The sequence below is a fragment of the Lissotriton vulgaris genome, chromosome 2_1, assembly GCF_964263255.1.
Source record: "Lissotriton vulgaris chromosome 2_1, aLisVul1.2, whole genome shotgun sequence".
NCBI classification, from domain to species: domain Eukaryota; kingdom Metazoa; phylum Chordata; class Amphibia; order Caudata; family Salamandridae; genus Lissotriton; species Lissotriton vulgaris.
This window is the reverse complement of record NC_141687.1, coordinates 526089778-526108802: the sequence shown is the minus strand read 5'-3', so window position 1 is coordinate 526108802 and position 19025 is coordinate 526089778. Positions and strand designations below refer to the sequence as shown.

At 43.3% G+C, this 19025-nt stretch overlaps 1 protein-coding gene across 1 annotated transcript in view; it reads right to left on the bottom strand.

The window, feature by feature from the left end:
- The window catches only part of ITGAV (integrin subunit alpha V), a 372076-nt gene that overhangs the window by 152256 nt on the left and 200795 nt on the right, over positions 1-19025 (bottom strand). Inside the window, exons 14-16 of the mRNA XM_086955459.1 lie at positions 16715-16760; positions 16481-16585; positions 9120-9178 (exon numbers count right to left, since the gene is read on the bottom strand). Of these exons, the coding sequence (XP_086811585.1) occupies positions 9120-9178; positions 16481-16585; positions 16715-16760 (210 nt within the window). The remainder of the gene's footprint in view (positions 1-9119; positions 9179-16480; positions 16586-16714; positions 16761-19025) is intronic.

Genomic DNA, 19025 nt, shown 5'->3' with positions numbered 1-19025 from the left:
TAAGCGCTAACATTGGGGTCATATGCAGCTGTTAGACACCTAAAGTAAGATTGAAAAGGATGAAAGGTACAATAAAAACTGATGCATGTTCAGACAGAGTAGGAGAGCATTTAGGGGTTGTTGGTACAAAATTAGAAGGTGGTTCTTTAGTTCAGTTTGAGTTCCTGAAAAGTGGCAGCAAGTCAGATATTCAAGGCAGTGAGTTCTAGGCTCTTGAGGCATTTCCACAAAAGGAGTCTTTAAGATTTCAAAAAGTGTTTTGCTTCTAGAGATTCTTTTCCTTCCCGACATGTTGATTTTAATTTTAAGGTATTCACTCATGAGTGCAAATGTGGAGTGATTTGTACAATGCCGGTCTTGTAAGGACTGTAAGCTTCTAAGGGTAACTATTTGAAGTCATCCAAAACTTGCATTATGTGGTCAAACTATAATGGGAGGCATGTCAATGTTGTTCAAGGTGTCTGCCCAAGCTGGTGATTGAGTCTGGGACAGAGGATCCAACATGTTTGTTTTGCAAGTTATATTTTAAATCAACGTGTCTCATCCATGCTTGTGTATTAGGCATGCAAGTGGTTTAGGAATAAATGCCACTCGTTTCTTCCAATTTTAGGCATAAGAGTGTATTGCCAACATTTTGGTGGAAAGATACGTCAGGGGAATGTAATAGATCACCGTTAGGCTCAATGTATAGGGTGAACAGTGGGGGGTGGAGAGAAGAAGGTGTAAAGCTATGGGAGGAGTCACTAATTTTTCCACTGTAATTGACTCTATATGAGGTGAAGCCATGAACCATTTGAGGTCTTTTCTATGTAAAACCATCACACTCTGAAGTCATAATAGTAGAATATTGCGATTTATAGGGTCAGACCAAGCAGTACTACCAAGCAAAAGCGTCCTTAGTCAAAAAACCTGAGAGGGGTCATCGGCTAGCGTAAGAAGACTAGTTTCCTTTGTGGGCCCAGATATGAAAGCGGAGTGGAAGATGCCCGAGATGTGATGTCTGTCGGTATGCTCATTCAGTTGATGTTTACTAATTTCTAGCAATTTGTCAATAAAGGGGAAACCTGTGATGCATCTGACATTTTAAGTTTTGATTGTTTGGGTGCTTTGAGAGGAGTGTGCTCAGGTGTCCCTTGCTCAGCAATGACCTTGTCTTGGGGAGAGTCAAGCACGTATATTGGGGTAACAATGCAAAGGGCGAATGACTTGAACTGGACATTCAAAAGCAGAGGGAGTGCGTGGCTAGATAAGCTATGTGATGAACATTCAAAGGCTTCTTCGATGTGCTGTGAAAAATGCTCTGGTAATCCCATGATGAGCAAGTTGATCAAGCTAAATAAATGAAGTCTATGAACTTATGAAATATGGTTCAGTTGGTGGAACAGCTGCACTGATGTTGGTATGGTGAGGAAGTCAGGCCAGCTTTTACCATAATCTGTTTTTCAGAAAAAGTTTCCCTGCTCTTTTCAAGGTTTCGCCCATGACAGTGCATGCACTCCCACTTGCGAGATTTACAATTTTACATATAAAAGTAAACGGGAAGCACTGATCTTGCAGGTCTTTTCAGCATTTGCTTGTGTTAGTGTTGAGATTTTGAGTTCTGCGACGGCCACCTCCAGCATATACTGATCCTGCAACGGGCGTCGGCCTTCGTCGAGGTAGAATGCTGCGCCCTGGACCAGAGAGAAATGGCAACCGCTTGAGAAAGAGCTCAGAGAGGACGGAGGCTCCACGAAGGAGCCAGGAGATGCAGCCAGTCTCGATACCCAGCCTGGAGATGGCACCCGCATTGGGGTGACTAGCGGCAGGCGGAGTGGGCTACACCACCCAAATAAGCAAAAGGGGAACTAGCCCCAAGGGTATGATCTTGCAGTGGAACTGTGGACTGCTGTTTTACGGAGGGCAGTCAGTCTGCGGAGCAGAGCAGGCAGGAGATTGTGGTGGCCGGACCGAGAAGTACCTCGGACCCCAGGAGATATGAGAACAGGGGCATCCTCCTCCCCTCGAACGTGCAACTTATTGGACCTTAGCAGTACCTGCTTCTTCTCACAGGCTACACAGGAAGTGCAACCGGCCAATACGAAGGCCACGTACGAGGCAGCTGATCCTGTTTGGACAGACCAGGATTGGAGAGGCCTGGTTTCCTCCCCGCAGCAGAGAAAGTGATGTGCTGCCAGAGGATCGTAACTGGCAGAGAAGGGTGAGAAAGACCACCCCACTTGGAAAGGCAGAGCGGTGGGTCCTTGAGACACTGGTGAGGCCTGGAGAGATGCCTACTGGGAGCCCTTAGCTGGGGTCACTTGACGCCTTGAAAAAGATGCAAGACCTGGACACTGACAAGGGTCACATACGCTCAGTGAGATCCCCGCTGCACAGGCAGTGCCCTGGGAAATAAATGACCTACTATGGAACTGGGGACTTAATGGATGTCTTGATATCACCAGCAGAAGGGGAACGGGCAACGGCACCGGCAGATAAGCTGAATAAAATAGACCAAGTCTCCGCTGATCTAGGGATCCGGCATGATGACCAGTGCAAACAGGCAGATAAAGGCAAGAAACATGAGGAGAACTTACAGTAGATTGGCTTGGACATGACAAAACTGTGTGAGCAGGTGACTTTGTCTGTAAGGAGGTGAAGATAATTTCACGCAGGGCAGAGGACTGAAGTCAGCACAACAGCAATTGCATACTAGGTCTGACAGGGCAAATCGAAGGAAAGATATGATAGACTATTTGATAAGTGGGCGGCCCAGGAAGTGGCCCCACAAGGCCTGTTGCTGTTATTTTGCCCTAGAGCAGGTTCACAGAGTGCTAGCAAGACCTCCTCAGCCAGGGCAGCTACCCCCAGGCCTGTGGTGGTGAGACTACTGCATTACAGCAACAAGGATGTCATCTTGCAAAGTGCTCGAAAAACTGACTGCTACCAGGTAGACAATGTTACAGCAGCAAGTTTCCCAGACTACAACCTTGAACAGGGAACTGAAATAGACTGGGCTGAAATACATGCTGCTCTTTCCTGCCTGCCAGAAGGTCCAGATTGTCGACCAGGTCTTATTTTTCGAGACCCCTGTGGATGTGTGGGACTGGCTGGAAAATTACAAAGCTGGCACAGATGCATGTATGAGGGAACAGAAGCACCAACGAAAGTAGTGACTACAGAGAGAGAGGGGTGGGTAGTGAGCCAGGAGACTGTCAAGGGCCCATGTAGAACTTCAGCAAGCTGCAGCACTCAAGACAGCAAACACCTTTGCCACCCTTGTGCGCACCTCCTCCAGTGAGAATTATGGTAATTCGACAGCAGAGAGTGATGACACACGCCCAGGTCGGCAGATGACTTGTAAATAGAATGGGGAAACATAAGTAGCCAGAACCAGCCAGCGTGGTGGTGGTGGTGGGGGGGGGGGGGGGGGGGAGAGGGGGAGCAGGACGCAGCAGATCCATCTGGAAGAAGGGGATGACGCTCTGAGAGGGAGTTGGGGTTGAACTGTGGGCTAGAGGTGGCATAGCTAGGAGATACTGCGAGTGACTACCACCCAAGATCAGCCTCTCGCCAACGAACTGTGATACTGGTTTGAAACTGTTTATGAGTGAAAATTTACTGGACAAACAGATGCTGCTGGCTTGACTTGGGGAGGGAAAGTTGACAAAACATTGATGTTTTGAGTGCATGCCAATCTGTCCATTATATGATCATTAGTTATCTGGTTTAGGGCCTACACAGGTCGCTGGAGGGCAGGGAGCAAACCCTCGATTACTACACAACAGGATGGCATGGAGCCCCTATCCAAGGACTATTGGTGATAGAAACGGGAGAGACTAAGCACACATTCCTTTTATGGAACATGCACAGACTGGAATCTGCCAGCAAACTATAAAAAATACTGTCCTTCTTAATGTGCAGGAGTGTTGACTTGGCCCTATTAAAAGAAACACATCTCATAGATAAGAGTGATACTGAAGTTAATGAGGCGCTGGAAGGGACAGCTGTATGCAACAGGATACTCATCCTTCGCAAGGAGGGCTTTGATTTGGGTGAGACTGGGACATCCAGAGCATAATAACCGAGAGGAAGGGCAGATATGTGCTAGGGCAGGTGAAGCTTGATGGTAGGCCACTACAAGTGGGCAGTGTCTATGCCCCAAACATCAGACAGACCCAGTTCCTGGACTCCCTGACTCAGTTGTTATCTCTGTGCATGCGTAACCCATTGGTAATTGCGGAGGGGGGGGGTCTTTAATTGTATGACTGACACAGACATGGATGGATTGGTGTCTCTGCTACAAGACTCCCTGAGTGCACAGCTCGAGACTTCCGTGACTGATTGGTACTTTGGGACCTGATCGACAGCTGGAAAGACAAACGTGGGGAAGAGGGAATATTCCTACTACTCAGCAGTGCATGTTCTTCATGTGTGCCTGGACAGGATCATCTGCTCACATGGAGTGGCCGATCATATCACACATCTGTAGTAGCAGAGTTGCATACTTTCAGATTATAATCCCTTTCTCATGAGTGTGAACTGGGACGGGCGGGTCCCAATGGTCTGGACTTGGAGACTCCAAGTAACGAACCTACAGGAACCAATGTTCCGAAAGCCATTGGCGGAAGCCATTAGCGACAATTTTCAACATAACTGGCACACAGCGACGTACACACATGTGGACTGGGATGCCTTTAAGGTTGTAGGTGAAAGGCTTCTGTAACGGGTGGTCAGTGGGTGTCCGCAGAACCCTGACAAGAGAACGGTCTTCCTTGGAAAAGTAAATTAGGGGACTGGAGAGGGAGAACTATGCTACCACCGAGGAAAGACTGTGAACCTTAGATAGGAGGGAATATTTCACCATGGCACCTAGGGAGGATGACAGGACAGGCAGGCTGCTCTCCTGGTTGGTGCAGCCTGCTGATTGAGGGAGACCTATCATTAGTATCGCAACTAAGCGGACACAGTAGTCTATTCTCAGACGGAGATACACAAGGTGTTTACCCTGCAATATAAGGAGCAAAACAATGTTCCAGGGCTGGTAAGAGGGGTGGAGATTGAGGCTTACCTGGACTGTGCCCTGCTGCTGCAACTCACAATTACAGACAAGGCTCTGGGGGGGCAGTAATGGAGTTTTAAATTACGACTGCTGTTAAGGAGCTTCCATGCTCAAAAACACCAGAAACAAACTGTCTTCCTGCGGAGTTCTACCAGACACACGTGCACCTACTGGCCCTTAAACTAGCAGAAATGTGTGCGAGGTTCTGCAGTGTTGACCCCTACTGTATACTACTAGAAAGGCCACATTATGTCCATACACAAGTCAACAGATCAGTGGCCAGATGCAGCAGCCTATAAATTGCTTTCCATGCTGAACTTGTACTATAAAATTCTGTGTAAAGTGCAGCCCACCCCCCTGCAACCCCATATGCAACACCTTATCCCCCCCAGACCAGAAAAGCTTTATTTCGTAAAGCAACATGTCATACAGTATCAGGAGACTGTGAAAGGTACTAGAAGAAACGGATATCTCTATTTACCCAAGAGCCATTGCGTTATCAATTTATATACTCAAGGCTTTTGACACGCTAAGGATGGCACAACCTGCGGGCGGTAATGCATACGATGAACCAGAGTATGGGATGGGCAGATGGGTGGCATTTTTATACTCCGGTGCGTGGTCAAGGGTCCCCATGGGCAAGGCTATCTTAGAGGAGTTTGAGGTACACAGGAGCACAAGGCAGGATTACCCACTCTCTCAGCTGCTGTTTTCATTGGCGGTGGAGTCCTTCACTAGAGTACTCAGGGTGGCGGGCCTGAGTAGAGGAGGGCCACTGAGGGAGTAAGAACTTATGATATCCCTCTATGCGGATGACATGTTGATTTATCTCCGGGATCCTATGGAGGGATTGCCGTGGAGCGTGTCTCACCTGATAAAGTTATGTTGGATCTCAGGCTGTGCACCAACTAGCACAAATCCTTTGCCTTTCTAATTGGACGCGACCAGTTGGTGGCCCTGGTGACTATACAGAAAGCAGCAATCAGGTAGGAGCTGAGGGTTTTCCGGTACTCGGGGGTCAACATATACCAATCCAATGTGGATACACTGGATGGCAACCTAGAGAGGGCACTTGAAAGCCTCTGCGGTTGTGTGAAATTCTGGTGCACCTTACAGGTGCCTTTCACGGCTCGGATTGCCCTAACCAGAATGATTGTGCTGCCCCAGGTACTAAATAGCACCTGCCAACTTGCTGCTATGGGTCCCACAAAAATGGTTTGCTCCTTTTACACACTGTCATGGGAGCGGATTTGGGGAGGGACAAACACAGATTGGCCCTCCAGGTGCTGCAATGAAAAACCCGGCAGGGGTTGGATGGGAGTGTTAGATTGTGAGAAGTACTACCTAGCTGCACAACTGCAATCGCTGACAAATTGGCTAGCGGGACAGAATGTACAGGATCTGGCGAGTTTGGAGGAGAGAGGGGTCTTAGCGGCACTTCTGATGGGAGCCACATTAGACCCAACACACAAACCCCAAACTCCTAGCCATACAATTGCTCCGCTGAAAGTGGGCTGTTTGCAAAGTTAGAGGAGCCCACCTTTACATGCCGGTCCTGCTATTAGTCGCCCTCCCTACACCAAGAGCAGGATTCCTTGCGGCAAAGATGTTGGAGGACTGGAGGGAAGCTGGCCTCATGATGCTGGAGGACCTCTATGAGGAGGGAACCCTCAGAAGCATGCATAGTCTGGAGACCATGAACGGACTCACTTGTGGCAGTTCCTGACATACGGCTTCATCAAGAGTGCAATGTGACACTTGTCGGGGGGCATGGACTCAGAGCCTCGAACAGATGACACGCTAAAAACATTGCCCAAGTTTGGGGATGGTTGTACACTGGTTTCTTATACTGTATAAGATGCTACTAGCGACACATGTCAATGGTTTGCAGCATGTCAGAGTGCTGAGAGGGACAAGGAATGGGCACAGACACTGCAGCAGTTCTACACACTGATGAGGAACACAAGGTTTAAATACATGCAGTTAAATCACTTTGACATGACCTACCTCACAAAGAATCAATGTGGTGCTGCACACCCAGGCCCAGAATTGGCACAGATGTCATTTATTGGATGCAAACTTTGCACATAGACTAGACTTCTATTGAGGATAGGCGCTTCGACCAGATCACTCCCATTCTCAAGCAGCTCATTTGCTCCCTTTCGAGCCAAGAGCTATATTCAAAACTGCTTGCATAACTCACATGAAAAAAACAGCCTACCTCAAAAATACACTATCCAAATTTGGTCAAAAGAGACCTCTACGAAGCCTTAACAGTCCACTCCTGAATCCTCCAAAATTTAAGAAAGAGAAATCTTGCAACTGCTACTTCTCCGGGAACGCTCACAGACTCTGGAATGCGCTGACCCTGGACTTACCGACAATCTTTCCCTCACTTCAAGGAGAAAATGAAACAACTTTTCTCCAGCAAATATTTGAACCCACCCCTTTAAAGCATCTGACTGGCTTGTTTGCTTCAACTTACACTAAATAAATCTGAGCACCACTACCTCAGGGAAAACTGCGCCTCTACTCTCCGCGCCAGCAACAGGCCCTACCCTAACTACCTCTTTACTATATCGTCCACCTATTCTACTGCCCATCATAGTTTTCTGTTCTATACTGTTACTACCTCAAAACTGTACCAGCTTATCCTAATGCCTTCGTATATTTCATTTACATACTGTCACTATGTATTTATACTTACTTGAAATGTAACTCACTTATTTGCTGCTATGTAAACTCTGTGAAGCGCTCTGATACCTTTGGGTCAAGGTCACTTTATGCAAAACTCGATAAATAAATAATTAAATAAATTAAATAAACATATTAGTGTGGCAGCGCCCGCACATAGACGCATTTTTGGAGGGAGTGGTGGCAGATCTGGGAAGAACCCTTGGTAGATGGGGCATGCAAAATCTGACTGTTAGGTCTTTTCCCTTGCAGGCAGAGACCAAGAGTGGGGAATAGGTCCCTGGACCATGCAATGGGTGTAGCTTGCAGACAAAGCATGCCATTTTGAAGAGTCCTGAAGGCCTGCCGCACAATGGATGGCAGACAGAGCTTTTCATTTGTGCAAAGGCTAAGGGATCAGCTCTGCAGCTAGGAGAAGCCAAGTGTCTCCATAGAGTGCCACTGGTGGGCATCTGGTTGGAGATGCTGACTGCATTAGATTTACCAAGAGAGAGAGAGGTCAACACACCACTATCTGAACAATAGTAGATTGACAATCCCCATGATAAAGACGGCCACACTACATCCTAGAGCCCGGGTTCCAACACTGACAGGAATCCTAGCTAGAACACACGACTCTTCCTCCCCCAGATGCTGCAACCCTACAATCTACAACAAACTCTGAAGCATACAATGGCCAGAACTTGAGATTTATAATCATTATTGACTGGGATAATGGCTGGTTAACACCTTTATTTCTATAGTTGTTACACATGCAAGACTTGACTGCATTCTGTAACCGGGAGAGAGTGACATTAACCATATTAGCTTGGGCACCATTGAAAACGAATATTGTAATGATTAACTTTTGACTACTGAAGCATCACTGTCACGGTTGGGGCAACTAATTGTTTGTATGTATTGTAAAACATAATAAAAAATATGTAGACCATTAAAAATAAACAAAACAAAACAGGTAAAAGCTGTCTAGAGGAGAGACCTAAAAAGATAAAATGCATTGGCACCTCAGATTAAACAAGAAAACCGGATTTTCCACTATTGTAAAATCTGTCAGTTTCAGAGTGTACTTGAAAATACACAAATTTGTAAAGATCCCCGTTTGGAGACTGTACATTTTTCTGAATCCCCTAACATGCGACTTCCAAAAAGTCCTGCCTGATTAACTGTACTAAACATGGATTCCATAAGTGATCACATGTTCATGCAAGTCATCGTTGCAGTGGTTTAAACAGGCAAAAGTTACCTACCAGTAAACACAGAAAAAAATATTTAAAAGTAAGTATTTTCTGACATACCAGTGACATGTCATTGAGAATTCCCTTTTATTTGACACACGCATAGTTAAGTAAAAGCAGTAAAGTATATATTTAAAAAATTCACTTACTAAGGTCACGTGGTATATTTCCTTTACCATCAGCCTTTAGGCAGAACTTTACTTTAAAGCTGAAAAATAAAACAGGACACAAACATCTTTAAACAGTTTATTATTTGCTTATTTTCCGTGCTTGTTTAAGTATGTTAATCCCAACCCAGCACAAACCATGTATTTAAAATACTTTACACAAAATGTAGATTCTATACTAAGTCGATGAATTACATTAAAATACAGGATACCTGCTTTAACCGTAACAGAATTATTACATTTTGTGCTGGTCTTGTCGACATGGTCTATACACAAGTACAGCACAGTTATCTTTCAACCGGAGCATTGTGCGTAGGTGTGAATTGAATTCTGCAGAAACCTTTAACAAATTCGTAGAATACAGAGCCGAATCTTGCCATGGATGACTAAGCCTCTTTTCCTTCTGATGAAAGTAACTAACATTAGTAGCACTGACTGAGTTAGATAATAGGAAACGCCTCCTACCTGTAGCATGTGTGTTATACTTAAGTGCTTATTAAATTATGGAAATGGCAAGCTTCCACTTGGGGTGGCTAGAATACAGAAACAAACATTGGCAAAGGCAATCAATCTGATGCTAGCTGACAGATTTTGGCTTTGTCAACGCCAGTATTTTTCTTGTCTGTGGAAAACTTTCTTGTTAGGGAGCTATTCGGTCCTTGAAAGTACAAAAAAAAACGTTGTCTAGAAGCAAAACTATATTTTTGGTTCCAAAAAGCACACATTGCCACAGTAGTCTCTGGTACATAAGGGAACCACTTAGTGTGAGGAGGAGTTAAACCACAAGCTAAATTGGGCAAGGCCATTGTCCCTGCTCTGTGCTGTAGCTGGTGGAAGAAGAATGTTAATCACAATAACAGGCATAAAGACTTTTACTTTAATAACATTTGTAAACTCTTTGCTTTGGTGCAATTTTGTATTGTAATTGACTTTACTAAATATTGGCAAAGCCTAGAGGTCTCGGTTCCAAAAAGCTACGTTACTGGGTTTTCTAATACATGTATGGTACGTATGATCAGAGTCACATTTAGGTGTCTGGGTGAGTTCTAGTTGTGGGAGGGTGTTCATAATGGGGCACGCCTGAGAGCTGAGGCTGAAGGCAGTACGAGTCAGTGGGGCATAACTGTCCTCACTGGAGAGACCTGAAGGATTGGAAGAGCATGTGATGGAGCGAGGTGGAATTGCAAAATTTTGCGTACCCCTTGCGAAGTCACACTTCAATAACTATAATTTGTACTAATGGAATGCTATGCGTGAAATAACCAACTTAGAATAAGAAATGCACCTACACGAATACACGCGGGAATCTAATTTTGCTTATGTTGCAATCATAATTACCTAATTATGTGATTTTGTCATGTTCCAAACTAATGAGCAGCTTTAAGATAATGGAATGCGGCATAAATGCGCTTTTGTTTATGTGTTATTGTGGCAAAAAGCGAGGATAAAGTGAGTATATCGCGCTTATATGTGGCTATTTGCTAGGTAACTACTAATAGGGAAAACCTTAGTAAGGGGGAGGTAAACAGAAGGGTTAAATCACTTAAATGTAACGTCCGTTTGTGTTTGTTTCTATGATAGTTCCCATTTTGACTCGTGAGGCCTAAAAGAAAATGGAGTCTCTAGATTATTGTGGCCACAAAAGAAGTACACATGTGCAAGTCTGAATGCGAGCTGCTTGTGCCTGGAGTGACTACGGTTCAAGGACATGTTAGCCTGGAAGTGCAGATGGCTGCCAAAATGATGAGCACAATGGTACGGAACGTGTGAATACATGCTAAAGTTGCGAGTAGGGAACAGGACTAAGCCGGACTTTGGCTGAACAATTGACACAATTAGAATATTGCGGACGGAAGGAAAAAGTAATTTGTGATGACAAGATGATGCTCATCCACCCCAAAATTGTCCAATCAGAACTCAAATTTAGGTTGAAAGTTACACTTTTAGATAGATAGAGCTAGTGAAAAAGGTATAAAAAGTGCTGTTTTTACTGAAGAAAGACCTCCTCTTCAAATTCTACCAGAGATGCTGCTAGAATGCTGATTTTGCTGATATGTAAGAGTCTTCATAATTTTATTATTTCTTTTTACAGGGAGATGCACTTTAACTGAGAGTTTAGTTAGGGATGTTAGGAGAATAGATGGTTATTTGGGAACTATCTGTCTTTTGCTAATACTTGCTATAATAAACAAATGAAAATGTCTATCTTTGAGTTTTTCTTAAATAAATTACTCTAGCTATCCTGAATTTAAACCTTATTTTAAATGTCGTCTTTTTGAAGTAAATAAATAAAGTGAATAATCTTAGATATGCTGAATTTGCTCTTAATAATAAAATTTTATAAATGGAGAATTAAGCTGGTCTTGAGTTTCCCTACGCCTAATTTTTTACTAGCAGATCCATTGATCTCAATGGTGGTGTGTCTAAATAAAATGTCGTATTTAAACTGCAGGTGTAAATAGTATAAATATTCAATTTTTGTTTCAAATACTCCACTATGATACAGCAGCTTTTCCTTTGAATTTCACCGATCCATGAAGTAGAGTGTAAGTGTTTATGGGTGATTTGCAGTGTTACGGGCCCCACTGTTTGAGAATATGTTAGAAGTTGTACTTCAGGGAAAGGTGATAAGGATTTAGAAATTATTTCCGGAGGAACGCTGCATCACATGTAATCTGAGCTCTTAGTGATGGTCACATATGACAATTTGTAAATACTAACTCTCATTATTTACAATAAAATCATTGTTGTTACTCCTTTACAACAAACTGCTAACAAGCACTCAGAAGGTCAATAGGTCAGTCTTTTTTTAACGGTATGTTTGTTACTATACGATATGTCTGGATGCAATAGCCAAATGTTGGTTATGCATAATGCTGTGTAAAGCAATGGGTTGAACAGAGCTTTAAGTGGGCCGGGTCTCACCGGTGCTGAGCACCGGCAGTTCTCTGAAGGGGGCCTCGAAACGAGTCTCTATCAGGCTCTGTTTTGTGCCCTGGCAAAGGCGGTCCATTTCTTTCCCGGACTGCAGTGACAGCAGGCACGTTGATGTGCGCGTGCTCTCACTGCTCACTTCTCACTAGTGAAGAACTTATGGCATGATGTCATGCCAGGCGAGCGTTGTAGGGGAAGGGAAATTCTTTAAAGAGATATTTTCTCTCTGGATTTCCCTTCTCTTTTTGAAACTCAGGAGCAGCAAGATCGTTGTGGTGTCACCAGGGCTTTAAGTGGAAGCTTTTTCAATATTACGTTCAAGCCATAGTTGCTGCTTATTTTTCTTATACAACTAACAAACATTGACAAAGCCAATAGTCCAGGCTGGTTGTAGAGGACATGTTACTTGCTGTATTTTATATCTGGATGCAATGACGCAAACAGCAAAATACCAGTCAGGTGGAACACTATGCTAAGCACAGATTTTTAGCTTAAGGGTTTTAAGGCCACACCCTTAATTATATTGGCCACGCCCCTTTGACAGACCCCTCCCAGTTTTTGCATTCCACTTAAAGCCCTGGGGTTGCAGTTCCCTCTTTGGAGACACCCCACCTACGTTTTTCATCCCACTTAAAGCACAATGGTCCACAATATGTTTTTGCTTACAGATAACCAAAAGCAGTCTTGTAAGTGAGAACAAAAATTGCAATGGTGTAAAACCATGGAGTCCTGGCGCTTAGTTCTAAAACTAGAAGTGGTGGAGCTACAGTAGTCCTACGGGTGACTAAAGCCTGTCTTTGCACCTAGAATACTTTCTGCCTTAACACCTTGGGTCAGGTTGCACTCCTACAAATGCTGATAATTTGCTGTTTCCTTTATACTCTGCAGAACATTCGCTCTGCATCCCCAACACCTAGCTCGTTGAAGTCACAACAATGCTCAGGTCCTTTCTTTGGAGGGGTAGGCCCCCACACATAGCGATCACTAAATTTCATTGTTCAGCTTATGATAGTGGGTTGGGAGCAGTGGACATCCAGTTGTACTACTGGGAGTCCTACCTTCTAGGTATTCATGAATGGTTTTATAGGAGGTTGGAGTGACCCAGCCTAGAAACTAGAGGTAGCGCGCCTCGATTTGGACAGTGCTATGCACTTCCTAAACAGCCTTCCGATCACACTTTATTTCCTGAAGATTTACAGGATGGTCTTTCTGGTATGGCGGGCAGCCAACAGATTTACAGGTTTGGATAAGAAATTAACCCAAAAAAGGCTCAGCTCTTGGGTGGATCACATTACACAGCTGGAAGGGTTCCGTTATTGGGATCTTATTGGGGTCACAATGCTGGAGGATGTATGCATGTCACCCATATGCACTTTTTTCATGACCTACAAACCCATTTTACACTTGCCCGCACTCAATTTCACAAATACTTGCAACTACGGCACAAATCAGCCGCACTTAACTGACCTGCCCAAATTTAGTCCCCTGGAGGCCAAATTGTTAATGGGGGATCTCCCAGATCCATCGCTCCTTTGTCTGTAATTCGCTTAAGACATTGAAACAGCTTCTGCAGAGATGGGAGCTTTGGGTTGAGGACCTGGAAGACACGTTATTGGGAACCCCCTCCCCCCCTTTCTATTTCAGATTTCGGCACGGCTAAGGACGGTACAACTAAATTACTTGTACTTAACTTACATGTTGACACAAAGACTCTGTGTACCTGGTGCTGAATACCAAAGGCAGATTTCTTCCTTGTGGTGTGACATTGCCCCGAGATCATGTGTTACTGGGTACAAATTGGCTGATCCTTGGCTAGGATTCTAGATAGACCTAAAGACCCGACACCGACCCTGGGTCTTAGCGATTAGTTTAGGGGCGCAAGAGGATATTGTGTGCTGGTGGATCTAGTGGCAATGGTTGCAAAGAAAGACATAGCATGCAAATGGAAATCTTAAAAGGCTGAGTGGGGATCCAGCATGCCCTGGAAGCATTACTCTGGCTACCAATCCATAAAATAATTCTGTTCAAGATCCTGATAATCACTTTCAGAATCTTTCACTCCTCAGGTCCTCACTACCTCCGGCCCAGGTTTGCATGCTATGTACCTCATCTTACCCTTAGATCATCTAACGCCAATCTGCTAAAACCCCTAGAATTTAGATAGGTCTCAAAAGGAGGGAAATCTTTTGCAGTGATCGGCTCCAGAGCATGGAACCAACTCCCAACCACCTTTGTCATATCCAATGAGAAATGCTTTTCAGGAAGGCCCTGAAAACTTGGATCTTTGCAGCCTCTGATGCACTAAGCAGAGCACTTATCCAATTCATTACTTTCACCCTCTGGTGTTCAGTTTTTCAACCCAGTGATCCGCTTAGGGCCATGATCCTTCCCGGAGTGAAAGTTACGCCCTATAAGTGTCGGATAACATAACATAACATAGCACATAGGTGTGCCAAAGTGGAGGAACCAACTTATATTGCCAGAGGCTGATCACAATAGTTTTATAACATTTAGGGCAAATGGTGAGAGGACTAGTTTGGCAAATGCGCTGGAGGGTGGGTCCTTGCAGAGCTGAGATCCTCCGGGATTTGATGGGGACTGGAGAGGTGGGTGGAGACAGGTGTGGTACTGAGTGGGACACAATTCTCCTTTTTATCTTGAGTGTATTTCCTCACAAAAAAAATCAATAAAATGTGTTATAAAATCAGTCTGTTGCTGAACAGTGGAAAGAGTATTGAGAGAAAGAAAAAGGGTACAACTTGCCTAAATACTTAAAATAAAGCCTGCCTTCCTCAAATCATGGACAGTTTAGAGAATGTAGAAACAAAGCTCTATTGTATATAAGATTGAGAGAACAACATGGACAGACCAGCTTGCCACTTTTTCATTAGATTTCATTGGACAAAGACTAAACCAGATATACTACGTGGATTTCCGCGGTAGACCAAGCGGAACATGTTTTTTCTTTTTCGCTAATAGGCAACATAGCATGCGGACGTTATAGGGAACCGTGAGCAATGATCGTACTGCGCTTTGGCGCAAAATCAGTCACACGCTCATTGGTTACAGAACGATTTAAATAATGCTGCTCACAGTCCTTCCATTGTCAACTCTTTACCAGGCGGGTCGTCATGGAGTACGGATTCGAGTGAAACCCGATATCTAGAAACTGAGGTAGGTTATCGCTAGAGATTTCCTTTTACGCTCTAGGGCTTAGTGTTATACGGGGCATGGTTTTCATAAATGGGAATCCCTGTCTTTTTGCTTTTAGATTGATTATTTACATTTTGGACGTCACCAAAGCAAGGGATGGACTTCGTGGATGAAATTTTGATTGGTAGGATTCATGTTCTTTTGGGGCCCTTGGGTAAATGTGGATGCTTTGGAACTCTTTGCTACTAGGAGGTCTAAGTAACTACCACAGTTACTTGTGACATCAGAGAGTGTGATATTGTCACCTCTCTTGAAATGGAAACTTAACCTTTGTTGATAATTAAAACTAACCTGCCGTGTCATAAAATAGAATCTCTTTTTGTGTTCTCTTTATTCAGATTCCTTGATACGAGATATTTACAAGTTATAGTTACTGGAGATCCCCACAGTCGCATCCGTTTTCAACTACTTAATTTATAAGGAAGAATCTCACGATAAACAAATTCTCACTTGTTTTAAGGTGAGCACTCATAATTATTTTTTAACATTCCAGATAGGGGGCAGAGCCAGGCTGGCTATATTTGAGAATTAATTCATTCTCTTTTGCACATGGCAACAATGCATTGAACAGGCATATAATGTATTCTTTTTGTTATTGAATGTATGCACATAGAGTTCTGTCATAGGTTTCAATTGATTTATTTTTCTGTTGAGTAGAATGTCAAATAGGCAGGCTCGCTCTGATAATGACTCAAGAGTGTTGACAGTGAGCGGCTGGAAAATTATTGGGAAATGTTTTATGTATTAGAAACCTTTCCAGCTAGCAAGCTAGAAATTAAAGTGGATTGTTATTTTATGATTAACAGTTAGTTATAGTTCTCTTTTTCTTTCTTTTACTTTTCACAGCCCTGATGATGTCCCTGTGAGGACGAAACGCGTAGGCTGTATGCTGTAAAATAATATACTTGATCAACCTCTGAAGTGACTGTTTTTGGATTTAAGAAAATAAGAACGAATAAAAATCAAACAAGAAGAAGCAAAGCCTGCTTTGAAGAGTTTTTTTCTTTGAACATGAACTGTGCCTTTTGAAAATATATTTCTGAATATATGATACTCCTTGGTTTTGTGTATCTGTATATAAGATTGGGTGGCTTCCCTCAAGCAACAATTTTTGCTTTGGGCAGTTATTCATAACAATCCTGTACTTGTTCCATTCAGCCAAATAACAAAAATTGATTATTCAACATAACACTTACCAAGACACTTTGGTTCCATCTGGAAGAGAGCATAGCTTATTGTCTGGATTTAAGACTGAAGGAGACACCTCTAAAGCTGCATTCACGTTGATAACCGACCTTGACCTAAGCAAACATAAGGAGACCATATTTTTGTTATTTTCAGGAAACCAAATGCAATTTAATTTGAGCTTCATATGCTTAAAATCCTCGGGTTGCTATGTTTATCAACCAGAATTTCATTAGGACTCTTACCTATATAAAACAGCTTTGTCAGCGCCAAAAACACCAACGAGCAAATCTAACATAAAACATAATAAAGGAATAGTTAATAAAGCAGAACAGCTGGTGCACATGCCCATAAACATTACTCAGAAGTGCAGTATTGTTGCTTTGCTTCAGCACATACATATTGGCCTGAAATGCTTTAAGTAAGCCTTCTTACATTTTATTCGAGTCAGTTTTATTCATTTATTCAAGTTTATATCGCATGAAATTGGCCAAAGGGCTTCAGAGTGCTGACAAGGCAATATAGTCAAATGCAAATGATAAAAACGTGATCGTTTTCAACACCAGACATTGAGGAAAAAAATACAACAAATAAAAATATAAAGCAAAGTTTTCCAAAAAAGGGATAAACATAGGGCCCATGAGTATAAATGGAGGAAAAGGCTGACATTGGAAATAGTCATCAGAGAGCAACAAATAAGTGACACGCAAGGGCTGGAACTCTAGGAGCACATTCTGAAGGTTGGGACAGCAATATGGAGAGGTGCCAAAGGGGTCAAACTGTGGTAAAGTGATAGTTGGGCAATATTGGAGTAGAAAATGTGTCTTCAGAGCTGGAGGCTTTGAAGTTCTTTTTTAAAAGTTTCAAGACATAGATAGGTACGTAGTGCTGCAGGAAGTAGGTCTGCCAGCGAGAGAAGGGCTGTTTCATACGTCGCTCCTCTTTGACTGAATACACAGACCTCATGGACAGGAAGAGATTTTCGATAGGGAACAGAGGTGTGTAAAACTTTGTAAGTGAAGCAGACTGTCTTAAATTGTGCTCTTGATACAACAGGAAGCTATGGTAGTGTTATAAGAATAGGAGTAAAATGGTCAAATTTCTTGCATCATATTTAATTCATGGACTAATTGTATCATACACAACCCTTCCATTAGCACATTCTCAACAGATGTGTAGGTCAGCATGATAGGATAGTGTTGTTGCAAAGGATTTATCTACATTGAAGCTATCCCTCTCTCTACTCTCAGCAGATACTCTAATCAATAAGGGCTATAAGAGTCTTCGTGTAGGATCCCTATGTTACTGGTTGGGTGTCTGCCCACTCTAGAGGCTGCATCCAACTCAACAAAGAATTCAAACCCACATAGAGGGTTGATCATCCAAAGCAGTGGTAAAGTGTTTTGCCACTTTACTGTACCTCTTCTCAGTTTTTACCAACTGGGCTGAGGCCACTCCAGTCTAAAGGAGGAGTAGAGGCATGGTCTTCATTGGGACATCATCCACCCTGGGGCTCATGGATCTCTTGGTCACATGGACAGCTGATGGTTGGGCTAACTCTCCTTGGAAAAGGTCTCATTCCTAAGGAAAGCCCATCCAGCAAGCAGGAATTCTTCAAAGTAACTGGAGACTGCAGCCGTTCTGAGACCCTTCTCAATAAATCTCCTCTCAGTTTAACTCACTCATCAGAAAACTTTCCAAACAGGCAGACCACATGGAATCTCCATCAGCCTAATGAGACAGACATACACACTCATCAATCACTAACAACCAGGCTCATCAAATGAATCCTAGCTGCACCATCTTGTTGGTATGGGGACCCTGCCTACGCCATGCCACATAATTCCAAATCTTAGACCCCATGGTCAGAACATGCTGATTTAGTTGGATGGAGACACTACAAAATATGCAGTCTGGGTTAGAAATGAAATTCTTAGAGTGATAGCCCAACTCAAAGAAGAGAGGAATATCAGGAGCATTTATACACATTTAAAACATGAATGGAGCAGATAGTAGTCAAATAAAAGGAGGAAATAAAAACAAAAACAAAATTGTATGAGAGATAAACAAGCTTAAGACCGGGGTCATGTATACATATTTGCCAGTAGGTTTGATTGTCTCCGGAAGGAAGGAAGTCTTCAGGAATATATTATCAGACAACAAGAATCCAGATCCCACAACATCAGGGGGAAGCACTGGCATAAGCACGGAATATGAACTGTTGACAGCAAGTAAGTAATAAATGCAAGAGAACAACCCCATAAACTCTTTTAGGATAGGGTTCAACCTGGAGCAAGAGGTGAGATACATCAATCCAAGGCCAAAGAGAAAACATAAAGGGTACAGTGCCAGCGTACATTAAAACGGAGAAGGAAATAGACCTGAACTAGACCGTGAAAAAACAAACAGGGAATGATGGATGACAACACGAAAATGAAAGAATTGGCCATTCTCAAACTCTTGAATCACTTCCTCACATATGAAGAGATCATATTAAAACTAGGGCTTACATTGTCTGGAAAGAGGAGATGGGACTGTGTGCATTCTAGGATCAAC